At 35.6% G+C, this 18,021-nt stretch overlaps 2 protein-coding genes across 3 annotated transcripts; one reads left to right on the top strand and one right to left on the bottom strand.

The window, feature by feature from the left end:
* Positions 1-743: 743 nt before the first annotated feature.
* On the top strand, positions 744-1,250 carry LOC131783435 (T-cell acute lymphocytic leukemia protein 1 homolog). The gene has a single exon (XM_059100190.2). The coding sequence runs from the start codon at positions 744-746 to the stop codon at positions 1,248-1,250; it is 507 nt and encodes a 168-aa protein (XP_058956173.1).
* A 1,712-nt stretch (positions 1,251-2,962) lies between these two features.
* Positions 2,963-9,599, bottom strand: LOC131783374 (N(6)-adenine-specific methyltransferase METTL4). 2 transcript variants are annotated; one of them, XM_066159233.1, is made up of 9 exons: positions 9,420-9,554; positions 9,053-9,130; positions 8,008-8,116; positions 7,509-7,613; positions 6,381-6,542; positions 5,742-5,817; positions 4,610-5,460; positions 3,982-4,073; positions 2,963-3,676 (listed from the first exon to the last, which is right to left on the bottom strand). In XM_066159233.1, the coding sequence occupies exons 3-9, from the start codon at positions 8,060-8,062 to the stop codon at positions 3,509-3,511; spliced, it is 1,509 nt and encodes a 502-aa protein (XP_066015330.1). In that variant the 5' UTR covers positions 8,063-8,116; positions 9,053-9,130; positions 9,420-9,554; the 3' UTR covers positions 2,963-3,508. The 2 variants fall into 2 exon arrangements, with proteins under 2 accessions (XP_066015330.1, XP_058956091.2); XM_059100108.2 differs by having other exon boundaries at positions 2,965-3,676; positions 9,053-9,118; positions 9,420-9,599.
* Between the last annotated feature and the right edge of the window lie 8,422 nt (positions 9,600-18,021).

Here is an 18,021-nt window from a genome sequence, read left to right as displayed (position 1 = left end):
TTTGTTTGAAGAACCACTGTGGGTAGGCGTTGTCGTAAAACTCAAATAATTGCTTTTTCTCCAGGCTTAAAAGGTTAAGTCAACAAAAAAGCAACTTGATAATGAGTCACGTCAAATTCAACAGACAAGTCTAAACTAAACATTGTACTCATTCCTTAATCCACCCTCCCAAAAAAACAGACATTTTGAATATGACAAAAAACCCTTATGTAACAGTTACTTTTTCCAAAAGATGCACATTTCTGGAAAACTATGACTTGCGCTCGTTTGCGTCACCTTCGCACAAGATCATAATAGAGAGAGAGAAAAGACATTTGGTGGTTAACTTGACATTGGAGGAAGTTTTGTAATTTAGTCCGCGATACCTGGAGGTTTTAGATTTTGCTGATATGACGGTAGTTTTGACATCGGATTGGCTCATACAGACTACATTTCGATATTTATCAAAACAAGACCTGATATTGCTTTGACAAATAGGGAAACTTATCTCAAGGGCTTGCTATTTCTAGTAAACAAGACCAGGGGAAACTCGTCAGTATATCGTTTCACTCTGTCAAAAGTTTTATCTCCTGTGCACGAGATAGTATAGTCCTAATTTGGAGTTTAATCACGTAACTATCGATATACTTAGACTGTCTAGTAGATCAGTATTGGGGGTAGATATCGCATATGGAAGACTTTGCCAAGTAACTCCGCATAGCCTGGATCATCTTGATATATTCGGAGATCACGCAATATGAGCGATGTCTTGTAGGAAAGGAACACATCACAACTGCACGCGAGCTCGGAAACCAGTGATTTCACCTTATTACAATAGTGCATCCATTCCATTGGGATATTTTGGCACAACTATAAGAAGGAGACCCGTTAGTTTTGGCTTCGAAAATCCTTTCCAAAGTCGAAGAAATTTCACAAACAGTCGAGAAAGATGGAGACAGCATCATGTCAACATGGCCTTTGGTGAGCTGAGAAAACTTCTTCCAACTTATCCACCAGACAAAAAACTCTCCAAGCACGAGATTCTTAAACTAGCTATGAAATACATCACGTTTCTGAGTACTGTGTTAAAAGACATGGATTCAAAAGAAACTGGAATTTGCTCTGATTTTGTTGTGGATTCTGAACAATGTTCTCCGAGTTCGAGCTGTGAAACTCTTGGTAGCGATGGAGGTTTGTCATCCACCTTGAATTTAGAACGTGTCAGTGTGGATTCACTTACATCAGAAATACGGATTGAAGAAGCCGAATGAAGGTCAGAGAAAAAACACATGAAAATATCAAACCAAGCTGGGTATATGATCAGGAGAAACTAATTTGTTGCTATAAATTTAGACATGGAGAGAAATGTTTGTTTTGCGATAAACGAGAGCATTTGCTCAAGTGGAAAACGGAAAGCGTAGGATCTACTACAACTCGAGTGTTTTGTTTGTTAATCGAAACCGTAAACACGGAAATCGGTTGAAGGTGTAAGATGTCCAGGTTATTTCTGAAACTTATCATCGAAAGAAAAACAAACTAACACGAAATCTGAATCACAAAGTGCTGCATCGTTGAATGATATTCTCCACCACGATCATGGTATTGGAAACGTCTTGCTAACTTTAAAACACTCGTCTTTAGTTGCCCGTGAAACGTTAAATTGAGTGGTTTTTCCGGAATCATTCAGTTTGTATAACACGTGCGTTACAGCAATAGACATATAAATAAGCATTTTGGGTCAATAGCAAATGATATCCGACTTCTTTTTTCGTTATCAAACTATAGAGATTTCTTATCACAGATTAGTCCAAGCTTTACGCCTGACTAAAGAACCTATGTAAATCACTTTCGGTTTTCAGTTTTGCGCGTATTCTGTCTGTTTAAAGAGATTTTCATTCACCATTACACTAATTGCGTTGTACTTTGTGAAAGGAGCTTTTGATAAACAACGATTCTAAACTTAGCTCAAAAAGGAAAACAAAGTTCGGAAAAGTACAGGCCGAACGCCAAGAATATTTTACTGATAACCTTAAGTTCAAGAATTTCCAAAATGGGAATTACCTATCTTCCAGATTGATTTCTTCGTATGCATCTTGTATACATTTAAGACTTGATTAGGAAGCCCTGTAATAAATCAGAGCACCTTGAGAATCACAAATTGTAAATCATAGTGTAAAGTTTCTAAAAATCTTGATGATCAGTACAACAGACGTGTTGGTATTGCCAGCTTGCAACTAATGTTCCCTCTTTCGCAAACCGCCCTCTTACCGCTTTTAATTACTTAAACATTAATTAATGGTAGTTGTCAACAACTTTAATTAAGAGATAGGCTAGCATATTGCTTCTCTCACTCATTCCAGATTTTTAAATCTATCTGAAACATAAGGAGGTAAATTAAGACGAACAAACTGAATTCATTCAAACCTATTCCAGATTTTGATGACGAGAAAGTAGAGAGAGAGACCGAGTTGAGTCAGTAGTTGTTGTAAAATAACCACACAGGTTACGTTACGGAATTTTCAGAGAGTATGGATCTCCACCACACATAGACAATGGACAGTCCCTTCTTTTCAACGAAATTTACCAGAATCTAACCAAATTTACAATTCCCTGACCCGCATAGTTACATTTTTAATTATAGTAAGAAATGATTGAAATAATTAAGTCTTTTCTGAAATCGTGTCAGTTTTAGACAACATTTCCTTTGCAGATGATGTCCGTGTTCAGTACTTAATTGTGATGTTGTTTGTAGAAGTTTGATCATAATTGTTTTCTACTTTGTAAACAGTGAGTTCAGATCAGGAAATTGTACAATTCTTCACATTCTTTTTTCTTTGCTATTTTCTGGCACTAAGGTCAAAAGGTCTGGGACAATCTGCCATAATGATGGTACGACCTGTTGAGTTTGAAAAACGCAACGCAACCATGTGTTTTCTTTACAAGTAAAACTAATTGAAGGTCATTTTCTTTAATTTCCTATTAAATCATAGTAACGCCAATTCAAACAATTGAAACATGAGTTCTCCTAAATGCAACAACGTTATTGTAAGCGACAGTTCATAATGCAGGTTAAGGCTTTTCTCTAGTTTAACAGGATGAAGGAAGCGCAAAATTGTATGGGATGCAGATGTTATTAAGTTCTTACATTACATTTCCGGAAACATCCATGGTCTCTAATAAATAACTTTCTGGCCTTAGTTGTTCGAAGGTCGGATAACACTATCCACTGAATAAATCTCTATCCGGTGGATAACGCTATACGTTTTGTTATCACTTATAGCGATTTATACGTCGGATAGCGTTATCCACCCTTTATACAACTGAACCCTGGTCTATAATGCGTTTTTATTAGATATAAGGATGTGCTACAATGAAGCTTGCTACCAAGAAGAAAATTTGGTTGCTGAGACAACTCTGCAATCTTAACACACTGTGGGGGTGATTTTGCAACAAAAACTACAAAGGTTTCAACTTCTGATAACAAATTTTACTAATCAAAGACAGTACTTCACAGCTTTCAGCAAAAATGCTAAAGAATCTTCCTTCTACTATCAGAAACTTGGAAGCAAATGATACACAGCCACCACAAGGTCATGGTTAGCAATTTGTAAGAATACTGTTTTTTTTCTTGGATTTTTCTAGGTACTTGTTCAGTTGTACACTCTTCAAAGTACTCCATGCTCTGAAACTTAAGCACCTGGTGATAAGAAATGAAATCATTTTTTCAAATTGAATTGCAAAGAGGAAAAGCAAGGCTATCCATTAAAGACTAAAAATATAATTCATTGTATGGGGAAAGGGAATTTCTATTTTGAATGACTCTTCTTGATATTTTGATGTTCACCTTGACAAGATCCAAACAAACGAAGAACACTTTTCAAATTAAGTCAATCAAGAAAAGACAATGACAGTATTAAGTACAGTAAAATGAGGTAAAAAACAAACAGACTCGCGCACTGTAAGGTAGTTGTAACAAAAACATCAAACAGCTTGAGTGATTACCTCATTCCCCCAGCTGGTCCAGTGAGGAGTTAGATTTCGAGCAAACATTTCCAGACATAATGAATTAGGTGGCATGTACTTTGAAAAGATTTCTGATGAAAGAAAAACAAAACAAAAACAAGGTTTCATAAATTGTAGATAAGAATTGGTACACTGTATGTGGTCATTACTGTGGAAAATATATAATATAGTCCTCTATGTAAAATATTAGGAAAGGATGTAAGATGTACATTGTAACTGTCCTTAACTCAAAGGCATCTTTAACTAAAATAAGGCCTACCAGGCAATATAATGACCATATACACACATTCCTATTTGCTTAGATCAAAGAAAAAAAAATTTTAAAAAATCTTTTTTAATTTTATTGGCAAAAAGTGTCCTTGGTATTTAAATTTGTTGGCTGGACACATATCTTTTCATTAGTTTTCTGAAATTTTATGATATGAAAGATGAAAAAGAAACTGGGAATATCTAAAACATTATTTAGCTTCATGCTTCAGTTCGGTTTTTCCATAGAGTGTACTCCATGAAACATATCTGCTGTACCTGTGGTAGTTATCTTGAGGCAGCTATACATGAGTAGATTAGTGCTTTTAACAATTTATAAGTTAGGAGAAGTTTAGCTCACCATGCAGAGGAGGCTTCCTGGAATGAATCTTACAAGGAACACTGCATATGATCTGATGATAGGGTAACAACTCACAAGGTTTAGAATCTGGCTCTAGCTCTTTAGGTTCTGATTGCTCACTTGAGATTTTCAAACTATTTTTCGTAATACCAATACTGCCTTTCTGCTCCTGCTCCTTAACCTTTTGCATAGCTTGTTGTTTTTGCACAACGTCAGTTGGACTATTCAAGCCCTGTGTGATGTCCATTTTATCTTCATGATATACTCCTTGACAGTTTAACCAACAATTTCTAGGATTCTGAACTCCTGTTTCACAATGTCTACTGTCTTGGCTGGTGATTTCTCCAACTGATTTATATATTGATGGTGGATTCCACTCAAGTGAAATTGCCATAGCTGTATTTTTATTTATATCGCAGGTGTATTCTGTCCTGATATCATCATCATTATCACTGATCTTTTTCCTTTTAGTTGGAAGTGAAGATTCATTGAGAGATCCCCTATCAACAAAGGCTGATTCCATCTCCTTTTCAGAAGAGTTTTTCTCATTATTTATGAGACAACAAGATGACCTTAGGCCATCCATCTTTGGATTAAAACGTCCTAATAACAGTGGCTCATATGGTTTTTTATGAGGTGAATCTAAATCAGTCACCAGTTCTCCTTTTCTTGTTACTTTAACCCAGTACCACTCTGCCATTAGCTCCATGGACCAATGAGGAAAGAGCTCTGTCCTTGTAAACCTTAAGTACTTCTGTTTGTTGGTAACCCAGATCCCCACCAGAGCACCAGGGGCAAGAAGGCAAGGGACTGGGAGTGATTTTATTTGCCATAATGACATGAAGGAATACCTTGAAAAGATATATAAAAATTATGTAAAGATTAACAAAATAAGACTTCAAGCCATACTAGGTTGATGAAGGCCTGGCTGAGGGAAGAGGAGCAATGAGTAAAGTAAAGTATGGTCAATATATTTTGGAAGGATAAGGGGCTTTTTCTCTCTCCATTCAGTAATGTTGTATGACTGTTAAACTCAACTCTTTCCAATTAGGGAGCAAGCTTGATCCGGAATGGTGCACAATTTTTTGGTTAGGGTTAGCCATGAAAAAAGAAAAAATGAAAATCCTCTCACTTTGAGCCACGCTTCGCAGATTTGTTGAACCATGGAGGATCCAACACCAGCAAGTTATAACCTCCATAGCATTGGGCTGTTGAGGATGCAAATGATAAATATATGTCTGAGTCATTACTAAAATATTGAAAAAGCCAAAAAGCCACTGCTTTCTTTTGACCCTTTCACTCCCAAGATCTCACTTGTAATTCTCCTTACTGTCTGCCATACTATTCTTATGATGTTAGTTTAGAGAACTCGGTATTAGATCAACCAATAATCACCCAATTTATATTTTTCTTTTTTCTTTTCACTGGTCTGCTTGAATTTGTATTGATATTGTAAGGAGAAAGTCTGACTTTTTTTGACTGAGTGAACAGCAAGGATCGAAATGCACCAATCAGAGCTGTTGAAAAACAACTAATCACAGCAGAGCATCATGCTTTATAAGATCATGCATTATAAGATCATGCATGACCAGTCGACCTTATTGCCTGAAGAAGACTAGCAGTATGCAGTTGAAATGTTGTGATCTACATCATACATGACTACATCATGAGACAAACAAAAAACTTAGCTTTTATTGTTAAGTCTGACCTGGTCACCAAAGGGAGTTATAGACTGAGTTAACTAGGGTTAACATATCATGGTTAAACTAACCATAATTAACAAGAGGTCCTAAGTTCTGTGCATCAGACATCAAGAAGTTGCAATCTGCAGGTAAAATGTATTTCTCCCCAGATACATTCAAAACTGTGGGTTTGCTACCAGGGTAATAAATGATACGGTTCAACAGAGACTTTTCACTTCCAGTGAAATCACCTTTGTACAAGAGAGACATGGTTAATTATTTGTCAATTTTCTCAACAGGTAATATCTACAAAACTATTAATATGCTGTAATATTATATCATCTAACTTACTTTCCTAAAACAAAGACAACAACATTCATTTTGGGCCATTAGAGAGCTTGTGAAAAGGAAGGAGGTACAGTTGAACCTGTACTAAGGGGCACTGTATGAAGTAGTCACCCTGTATTAAGGGGTTGATTTTCAAAGTCTTAATAACTAACTGTAATTTCCACCTCTATTAAGCAGTCATGGTCACCCTTTATGAAGTCCTAATGGCCTGTTTGTATTGTTCTCCACCTTTCAGCATCAAATGATCACTTGAAGCACATCCCCTCAAATAAAACTAAGAATAATCTTTCAAGTAAAATTTAATCCATGTTTATCTCCAAAAATTGATGTTAGTGGTGTTTTTGAGTAAGGTTTGTTAAACTATGTGGTCAATAATTATGGCAAAACATGGTGTATTTATCATTTCCTTTAATACTCCTCTACTCTGTGGAACCTGTATTAAGCAGTAAATCAGTAAATTAGTATTGAGTGGTCACTCTGTCATTAATGGTAAATGACTGCTTAAGATAGGTATTGACTGTACTTCCAGAGGATAATTATCTGGTTGCATTGTCTGATTAGCTTAACCCTTTAACCCCCAGAAGTGATCAGTATGGAACTTCTAAAATATCCATACATCATCCAACAAACAGTCAACAAGATTACTCAAACTTATCTGGTAGAAGTTGTTAACTTAAGCTAACACCAAATTATTGTTACTGATTTACAAGGAGATGTTTAGCAGCTGGGGGAGAGAATTGTGATCTGGAGTCATAACTGGTAATCGTTGGGTTGTTTAAGAGGAAAACATGCATTTTTAAAACAATAAACAACTGTGGAAATGAAAATTAAGTCTTGGATTGACAATTTACAAGAATAACATAAATAACCTTTGATGATTAAAGGTTCCAAATGATCACTGGACAGACATCTGCTGTGACTTTGAACATCAGTTGACAGTCCAGAAAAGTGCTTGCAATCAGTCAAAGCTAGTTCTGTAAATTCAAAACTATTTTAAAAACTTTTAAAGGGTAATAGACCTTACAAATTGAGATCATTTGTCAATAAGGAGGACAGCACTTTAGTCTTCATCAAGAATTGAATTTAAATAATGTCTACCAGTCACAGATGTTCTACTTAAAATATAATACTAACTTGTTAGAAGTTAAGCTCATCGATGTTAGTGGCACTTCTGTCATGAAGAACTTGTTTCAGTCATCCTTGATTATATCCTTTCAATTGGCAATAATTATTATATATTGATGTGTCAAAATTTGTTTCAACAGTGGCAAGTAGATCTTGGAGATTGAAGCATTTAGAAGAGGTCACAGTTTTGCTGGTACAGACTGTCTAACTAGTTGACTAGTACTATTGTGGTGCAAAGTTTACCTGACTCTAAATTACTTTGTTCACTAAGATCATTTTCAGGTAGAAAATAGCCCATATCCACACCAATGTGCACAAGCTTCTCTGTTCCTGTTGCAATTGTGTCTTTTATCTGAATTAATCAAAGATTAATAGAAACAATGAGGCTAAAAGCTTTGGTGTGAGATGTTGTAAACATTTTTGTGTAACACTGATTTTCATAGGAAATGCTGAGGCTTAATGTTTGGTGCACAAGTCACTGGACTTAGAGGGTCTGGGTTTTAATCTCCAATGGGGTCATTATGTTGTGTTGTTGGGCAAGACTTGTAAACACCAACCTGCCCCACCCTGAAAATTGTAAGAGAGCCACACAAAATGTTAAGTGAAGGGAAGGGGGAGGGGGTAACCTGAGATGGACTGGCATTCCATCAAGGCACAAATAGCAGAACTCCCAATCAGTTCAAATGACGCAGCATTCAGCAGTCGAGTGGGATTCAACCTCTGAATGCTGAGCACCCCTATATCAAAAACCATTTCTTTGAAACTCTCTCTATCATTTCTTCAGTTTTACCTCCTCACTGCCACCAAAGGCTCTTTTAAGGTGGAGAGATTTAAACTTTCACATCTTAGTATACTAAGTTTTTAAACTTTTTTTATCAACACTTTTTTATGGAAATCCTCAATTTGCCACTCAGAGTTGTATTTGACGTTCAAATCCTTTGTGTATGTTTTACAAACCTAATATACTCATCTCGGAAAAGCAATTTTCCTGGATGGAAACTTGACAATGTTCTTTAAGGTGCTTGTCTTTGACAAAGGCAACTCGACTATAAGTAATTTTTTTAATTTGAACAACACCACACGTGTACATATTGGATAATTTCCTTTGCCATGCGGGAGGCTACAACAGAGTACTGATTAAGATGATTCTTTTTTTCCTCAAGAAAGAACATGGGAATGGTGGTGATGTTTACCAACAGAGGCAGAATCCTGTTTGTCTTTTTTACATTTAATGATGGACAGCGTGAGCAAACTTGGCACGTCGAGGGTTGAGAAGTTGAATGTTTACCTTGCTATGGTGTGCAGCAGCATCTAATTCTTCCTCTGTACGAACAACTTGGACAGATTTCTTCCGCTACAAAGGCAACTGCAAGTAAGTCACTATCTTACAGAAGGTTACGATTGATAGATGAACGGATCAAAATGAATCAAAACACGAGGGAGTCGCATACAATTACTATAACTGTATTGTGCAAACTTCTAAAATGAGAGCATCGCATTTACTTTGAGTGTTTCCTGGTGGGTGATTATTTCACATAAAACACAAATGTTACAGAGCTTTCGTCGTTGTGCAATTCTTGATTTTAAAAGTTAAGTTCCGTCAGATTATCTCAGACTGCTTTCGCTGTTTCCCTGATCTCAAAACTTGCATGTACCTTTCTCCTTTTTGATCCCGATGAACTGCTGTTAGTTGAAGTTCTAAAATGAGGCTCGTAAAGAGCAAAGAACGCTTCTTTACACGACAATGACAACGATGAAACTGATTCAGAGATACTTTTCCTGTGATCGACGAGAAATCCATATTCACATTGTCCGATCACAGCCATGTTTGCCGATCGCCTTATTAGACCGTCTGTTTATCATCGAGATTGGAACCTGGGTCCGAAGTTTTGTAGCAAGGGCTGGGTGGTACAATTCTCAGCCTGACATTTTTCCGATTTCTGGCAACACATTAGGAAAGGTTTCTCAAACAGATATCAACGATAAATTTCATATTAAAATATCTCGAAATTCAAAGACAGCCTTCACTCCTTTCAAATCACCTTCAGAGCCACTTTCCCCACCCCCACTTGTTTACAACTGACTTCTTGACAAATTAATAAAGGGGTAAGTTTCTAAAGAAACTGTGGTGCTGCGTCGGTGGGAGAGTATAACAGGTAATTTAGTGTTAACAACTGGGTTGAAAACGTAAATTAGCCACCGTAAAGAGTGAAAAAGCTGACGTTTCGAGCGTTAGCCCTTCGTCAGAGCGAAGGGCTAACGCTCGAAACGTCAGCTTTTTTACTCTTTACGGTGGCTAATTTACGTTTTCAACCTAGTTGTTAACACTAAATTACCTGACTTCTTGACAACCTTTACTTTCTCAGACTTTTAATGATACCTCATAAAACGTGTACACTTCATTATTTCAATACAGATCCTCTGAAAAAAGAGTTGCATGGGTGATGTGAAAAACTCAGGACTTGTGGTGGGTAATTTATGTAGTGGGATGAGGACGAGATAATGTTTAAAATTAATTATACATTCACGTTTGTCTCACACTTCAGGTCAGTGTGGCATGTGGTTTGTTGCGCTTCTCCGAACAGAAACCCGACGTATTCCACCTACTTCTGCGCTCAGAAGCAATTCAAAAAGTATTTTCAAGCCGAATGTTCCCTTCTCTAAAGTTCGGGAGCCGAATTTGAACTGAACGAAGTTTGGCAGAATAGATATGACTTGAGACGAGGTAAGCGAATGAATCACTGTTTGGAGGGAGTTGTTGTTCAAGATGCTAACGTAAGTTTTCTGACTTCGTTTGCATTATTCGCTGCTTTCGAATAAAGTACCTCGGCTGTTGTATTACCCTGTCCAAAGCTATTTTATCTATGTAAGCTTTACATCGTCAACCACTCGGGTATGTCTTTTCCCTTTTGGAACAAGACCTTGTGCCCTAAAGTTTAATTGATTAGTAAGAAACCACTAAGGCTTACGAAGGTTTGATACATTTAAAATGATATATTCGTTCATCTTCAAGTCCCAACGTTGCCTAAAGTTGATGAAGAAATCTCTTGCGCTATCAAAGGAGCTCTGTTCGTTGCATTAATTGCATGCTCTGTTTGTTCAGGGCACTTGATCACTGCAGTAGAATTTATCACATAAGGCATATGAACTCAAAAGTTAAAAACAAACATTGGTTATCTTGTTTACGTTGGTTTATTAGCGAGTTATCCTTTAATAGTTTGCAAATTATAACAGCCGAACTACATCCTATGATAGAGACTGAAATTACTAATTTACAAAATAAGTTATTCTCGTCTTATTTCTTTATTTTTGTCATCGCAGAAATTGAAACAGAACAACCACCATACGAGGTCAGCGAAGAGAAGAGAGATCCCTCTAATGAAAAGTAAGTATCTCTCACTTTGTAACTTGTTGGGTTACTTCTGAAAATTTATGATTTTACAAGAAGAAAAGGTGATTCCACTAAAGCAGTTAACATAGTAGAAATCTCCCTGTGCTTTTCCTCTTCTATGACTCGACAGCGGCAATTGAATGATTTTTCCTATTTTTGGTCAATTTTAGGGTTTTGCTGTCCTTTTTAAATGCGAGGGAAAAAACATGCGGACAGTGAAAACGGCAGGCAAAGGTGAGATATAATAGCTGAGAAATTCGTGCAGGGAAAATTTGCAAAACAAATTTTATGCAAAGTGAAGCCCGGAAAGAAGTTCCGGGATTACTTTCTTTACTACTCAAGACCGAAAAAAAAAATGTATGAACTGGTATTTTCAGAAAGGTATATGCTTCTATGGGATAAACGAGAAATCCCTGTCCCATTGATTTTGTTTCGGTGATTAGTCCTTCATTGATGACGAGCGACGTGTAATGAATCAACATGTTAATTTACAGGGTCCAGGGAAGGAAATGACAACTGGAGGATCAGAAACTTGAAAAGGAGGATTGGAAATGAATGGGTTCAGAAAGAAATAGTTTAGAGAGATGCAAGAGGACTTAATTAAACGTAGGTTGCTCAATTTTTTAATTTGTTAGGATTTAGAGCATGCATACAGTCAATGACAATGAAGGCAAAGAGAACGTTTTGGCCAAAATCAACTCGACTTCTATTGTTGCTCGACGTCATAGAATTGTATTCCTTCTTTATTTCTTTCCGAACCAAATTTATAGGTATGGCTATAAAATATTCAATCGATGTGAAGTCAATGTTACAGACGTTTTCTCTGCTTTCTTTTTGTTGTTGCTAAATATCAGGACCTAGTTGTTTCAAAGCCTATTCTCAAACAAACGGGTACTTCTGACATACCTATCATTTTTTTTCCTTTCATCTCGACTTCAACCAGATTACCATATGATTATTCAACACTTAACAAAGAGAAAGAACGATTGATAGAGTAAAAATAAATTTGAAATTAAAGAATGAAACACAAAATGGATAAGCGATTTTTTCCTCCTAGGATTCTTAAATTCTACCGAAAGAACCTGCTTTGAAAATTGGTTCCTGATATTTATTTAAAATGCTCAGAAACGAAAAGGGGCCTGGGTGCAAGCCAAAAAAGAAATCACTTCTATCTCACCCATCTGTTTAATTCCAATTGGACGAGGTTGAAGAATTTCTCTTGGACGATTTATCCACTTTGATAGAGCAGTTTTCAATTGACTATCTAAAAAACCCAAACCAAAGTAATCACGACGGCCAATTGTAACAAACGTTTACTTCATCATTAGCCAATGAGCACTCAAAAGAAAAACAGGCAAACTATCAAAAACGCGGGAAAACGCGGGCGACCAGGTCACGATTAGTTTACGTTTTGCGTCTGATTGGTTAAGAGGATAGTGCCGGTTTTGCTGACCAATCACAGACCGAATGGATGCAAAATCTCCAAACTTCAAGTCGATAATCAAATTAGTCAATCTCATTGGTATTTTATAGGCAGTTTGCTCTCAGGTCCCTTCTCGTTTCTGAATTCCTCTTAGTGTAGTGTATCTAATGTTTCTACAGTATTTTTGGACTGGAGAAGTTGACAAAGAAATTGATCGAAATAGAAAAGGAAGTAATCACAGCATGGCGCATTTCACTTGATTTCTAAAAAACCTTTTTTTCGCAAGATTTAGCACGTCATTGGTTTTTTTTTTATCGATTTCTGCTTTGTTACGAACGGATGTTTGACACAAAGAATGATTGGCTTAAATGTGTTTGAGTTCGATCAAATTACATTTTGAAAGCCTTAAGATAAATTTATCACTCCAGATTACTTCCGAGATAAAAAGACCAAACATAATCAGTAACCAAAGTAAATTACGTTTTGTTTGAGCTGGAAGATTTCCAAAGGCATGTTTTTTTTTCAAGTGGCAATGGATTATTTTTAATCAAGAAAGCAGATTTTGAATTTAAAAATAATATTTCTTACTTGATTAGGATGTTAGGTTGCTTATAATCAGAAACTGCTCAGAACAAAAACCGAAAGTTTATTTGATAAAATGATAAATTATGATCAGAAGTTGAAGCAATGACAACTTTATTTTCAAATCAAAAATCAAAAAACTTTGGAAGTGTTTTCGGGTACTTAAACCTTAGAGAGAACTTAAAACTGTTTCATCTCCAACAATTTACTTTTAGCCACAAGTCGTTAGTCGTTGCAATGTTAATCACTCCAACCCCCCCCCCCCCCCACACTCCCCCCCTCTAATATTACAGTACGTAAGGAAGTCATCCTAATTGCAGCATAAAATCGGCTTTTCAAAACGTCCAGTCTTGTGTTCTTCTAAAAAAATCGTTTCATAAGCTTGGCGATACTGTTTGGGACGCTGGTTATACGTTTTGGTAGAGAAATTACGGACATCCTGGACCTCTGGTTCACACAGAGGTTTTTTTATAATCCAATTAACAATGTAGGTGACATTTCGAAAAGTTTGGTTTGGTGGGTATTTGAAGAGCCCAGCCGCGTGACAAACCGCTCCGCCACTTCTGAAGATAACGCTTTTGTACGACGAAACTCTTACCCACTGAGATGACTGAAACACCCGTTAAGCCGCGCACGACTACACTGATTATTCTGCACACTAAGTAAGCTTTTAATAGCATTTCGCGTATCATGCAACCCTACAATTGGAGTGTAATTCGCAGACTGAACAAATGCGATAGCGTTTACTAAGAGAAGTTGGAGATAAGGACGAACTAATTTAGCCAACAGACAGTTAAAAGAACTTAACACCTCGACACAAAACTAACCAAACGCCAGCTTGTGACCGACGAGAAATGTTGATGTTAACAACCACTGACACTTAAAAACGCCAATTTTTCAATTTGTTATACTTTCTCGAGTGACAAGGGGTAACTTTTTGAAAAAGAAATTTTCAGTTGGGAGAAATTCCCGGTACTTTTTAAGAAAGGCTGTAGCTTTCTCTGTTAGAGAAATACTTCTCTTAGTATATTGATCAAAAAGGATTTTCTATTTGTAGCAGCAATACATTTTCGAACAGAACAGTAATGAGAAGAAAGAAAATTATCACCTTAAGGATATTGTTTGATTTAACACCAATTTCTTTGGGCAAAAATTATAAGAAATGTACGACAGACAGCGAAGACAATTTATACTTTGATTTTGGAAGTGAAAGGTTATTCAGGTTTGAAACTCAACTAAAGGTATTTTGCTTAGAAAACTGAAACTGGAAAAATGAACAGCTGCACTCAAGTAGTTTTGATGAAGAAATTGAGGGGTCTTTGCAAATGAAAAAAATTTATACAAATGAGAAATATCCAAGACTTGACGTTAATGCGCAAAATCAACAAATATTAAATAAAAATCAAACTTTTTCCATTTCAAACAATTTACTTTCCAGCTTTAAAAGGCTTTTCGAGAAAATTTGGACATGAATTTCATAAGGATTTATTCCAATTTAAGACAGCTTCTGCTGCTTCTAGAAATTTTTTCAGATAAATTATTACAACAGCAGAAAACCCCGGTGCAAACTTTTAAGTGAACTTACTTTGGAGAAGGAATGAGTTGGATTTCCTTTTTTTTTTCCCTCAATTATAAGCGAAGAGTCAATTTCCCTTTTTTAAATTTATCTTGAAGTACAGGAGGAAATTGTCTTTGAGTTGCAAATAAGAAAAGCATTCTAGGAGAGTTGAATTTTCCAACTACTCTTTCTTTAGGAAATGCCAAAAGTTTTATACATCAAAGCAAGTATGATACAAAAGAAACAAAAAATTGGAAATTGAAATGAAATTTAAAAAATGTCGGGAGCTGTCGTACGAAAATTCTTTAAAAAATACCATTTACTTTGAAAATTATGTGCGTCGATAGGTGTATCATTGCTGTCTCTTTAAAGGAGGTCTTGATCCATAGATCATGTATTTTTCATACCAAAAGTGTTTATCGACAAAACAGAAGGTATTGATATTAATTTGTGCAGCAAAATATACGCTCACCAACTTCAATAACGTTTTGAGCAGAAAGTTTCATAGCATGTTAATGGGAGATTCAAAACTTAATGGAAAAGTATGTGGCTATTTTCTGTAAAAAAAACTTACCTTTCCTTTCAGTAAATTTGTGTTCTCCATGAGTCGTAATGAATCGAAAAAGAACAATTTCAATCGTAAATGAAGGTGTTCCATTTAAATCACGTTTGGATCAAAAAGGTTTTGAACTATAAATAATCAGAGCTGTTTAGCTGCAATCACCGAAGGCATCGACTTTTTTTTTAACCCTGTGATGCAAAATTAGGATCGTCTACTGTTACATGTTACATTACTTCTCAAATTTACATCATATAAATAAAAACTAACCTTTAAACCTGCTTTAGATTTCATCTGGAAGTTGAAATTGTAGTTTTATAAACGGATTTGGATTAGCGTATTGTCAAGTGATATGATTTGACCACGAGTTCATTCATTCTCAGTGCAGATAGGATTTTACTGCACAAGGTTCATTCTAGAAATTTTCAGATTTAGGATTTTTCACTCTAATCTCCAAAATATGAGAACCATGTTATGCTGATTCGGTAGTCAAATGAAAGTTCGTGTCGCGGAAGTGTAATTTTCTCAGGAGAAAGGATGGGATCTTTTTTTACAGTTCTTTTAAGTTCGTTGCAATCAAATGAAAGTTCGAGTTTAATCAATGAGAGTGCAATTTCATAACACTGAATAAAAAATATCTTTCGGTATCGCTTATGTTTACTTTTGAGGAAAGATCACCAGAACTGAAGCTCTTGCTGTATAAGGTCGAACGTTGAATACTCTAGCATAATTTTGGAATGATCACTAAAAGGCACAGCTGGAATCAGTAAATTCGTTGTTCAATTTTGTATTGTTTGTGGTTTTCTAAAACACTCCCTTCGAGTCTTCAAGAAATATGAATGTATTTCTATCTTGGTACCAAACATTTTGAACTGTCGGTTAATAATCGTCTTGCTTTCCTATAAATGTATTTTTCATGTTTCTGTATAGAGCTTTTCCAGTACGTGTACAATTTCCAACAAACTTTCCGTAGCATTTGAAAAAAAAAAAAATTTTGCAATTTTTTCTAATTTTGGTCTAATTTATCAACAGCAATATGCGACATTTTGTTTTCGTTATGTGGGAAATAATTTTTTAAGAAAAAAATTTATAAACAGGATTGTGTCCTTTCCTTTTTCCAAAACAAACATTTCGAATTATGTTATTTAGTGGAAATCAATGAAATTTAATGTAACTAATTATCCTTCAAAATTACAGTTGTTACGATAATTGTTTAAGATTACGCGAACCTTTCAGTGTCAAAATTTCCAGTCCAAAAGTATAGTTACTGTTAGATTTGTAAACCTTCATAGATTAATCAACACTGTGGCTTTGCGGTGTAGCGCTCACCCTTTGGCGTTGACGGCCATATCCCCGCCATCAATTTCTTGAAGTTATTTGTTAGTATCTTCCTTCACTGATGCACTTCATTTACTTTTTGGATGAAAATTTCTTTTAAATTCTAGAAGCCCAGTAATGCATTTCTGTAAAGTAAAGAGATTCATCACTGGGCTTCTAAAATTTAACAGAAATTTGCCCCTTTGAAATAAAAAAAAAAAAAGAAGTGGATTGATGGGGCCTTGAGCCCCTAGTGATGGAAGTTGTTAAGAAACAACTTAAAGAGATCGACGGCGGGGATATGGCCGTCGACGCCAAAGGGCGCACGTTATACCGCGAGGCCACAGTGACGTTGAGTAAGATCTAGGCCAAATTTTAGTTGATATAGGTTTGGATATATTGTTTAGTGTAAAATACTTATTAAAATTCAGCATAAATAATACACTAGGGTGCAAAAACGCGTGCACACAAGAATCAGCATAGATAGAACAATATGATTTTCACAAACAGTAAATTATTTGTCAAAACTATTTTTAGATTCTTACGAGTTGTGTTGATTGTCACAGAAATAAAACTATTCTTTAATGACAAAAATAAAATAAACAAAAAACCTTTGTCGATTTCTTATAAATTACTACTTTCTTAAAATTCGACACTCCTGTTCTTACTACTGTTTAACTTCTTTTCTTACTAATGTTAGACTTAGACAAAATTCGACTCTTCTTTTTCTTACTGTTAGACTTAGACAAAATTCGACTCTTCTTTTCTGACTTCAGTTAGACTTTCTTCAAATTCGACTCTTCTTTTTCTTACTAATGTTAGACTTAGACAAAATTCGAATCTTCTTTTCTTACTAATGTTAGACTTTCTTCAAATTCGACTCTTCTTTTCTGACTGCAGTTAGACTTTCTTCAAATTCGACTCTTCTTTTTCTTACTAATGTTAGACTTTCTTCAAATTCGACTCTTCTTTTTCTTACTAATGTTAGACTTAGACAAAATTCGACTCTTCTTTTCTTACTAATGTTAGACTTTCTTCAAATTCGACTCTTCTTTTCTGACTGCAGTTAGACTTTCTTCAAATTCGACTCTTCTTTTTCTTACTAATGTTAGACTTAGACAAAATTCGACTCTTCTTTTCTGACTAACGTTAGACTTAGACAAAATTCGACTCTTCTTTTTCTTGCTAATGTTAGACTTTCTTCAAATTCGACTCTTCTTTTTCTTGCTAATGATAGACTTTCTTCAAATTCGACTCTTCTTTTCTGACTGACGTTAGACTTTCTTCAAATTCGACTCTTCTTTTTCTTACTAATGTCAGACTTTCTTCAAATTCGACTCTTCTTTTTCTTACTAATGTTAGACTTAGACAAAATTCGACTCTTCTTTTTCTTACTAATGTTAGACTTTCTTCAAATTCGACTCTTC

The sequence above is a fragment of the Pocillopora verrucosa genome, chromosome 12 (genome assembly GCF_036669915.1).
Source record: "Pocillopora verrucosa isolate sample1 chromosome 12, ASM3666991v2, whole genome shotgun sequence".
NCBI lineage: Eukaryota > Metazoa > Cnidaria > Anthozoa > Scleractinia > Pocilloporidae > Pocillopora > Pocillopora verrucosa.
This window is presented reverse-complemented; position numbering and strand designations above follow the sequence as displayed.

What these genes read in the sequence shown, in the direction of transcription:
- LOC131783435 (XM_059100190.2), top strand. Translation starts at nt 744, where the DNA reads ATGTCTTGTAGGAAAGGAACACATCACAACTGCACGCGAGCTCGGAAA.
- LOC131783374 (XM_059100108.2), bottom strand. Translation starts at nt 9,590, where the DNA reads ATGGCTGTGATCGGACAATGTGAATATGGATTTCTCGTCGATCACAGG. An exon ending in ACAAAGTAATTTAGAGTCAG is followed by an intron (nt 7,614 to 8,007) that starts GTAAACTTTGCA and finishes TTGAATTTACAG; the next exon opens with AACTAGCTTTGACTGATTGC. An exon ending in GGACCAGCTGGGGGAATGAG is followed by an intron (nt 3,677 to 3,981) that starts GTAATCACTCAA and finishes TCTTATCACCAG; the next exon opens with GTGCTTAAGTTTCAGAGCAT.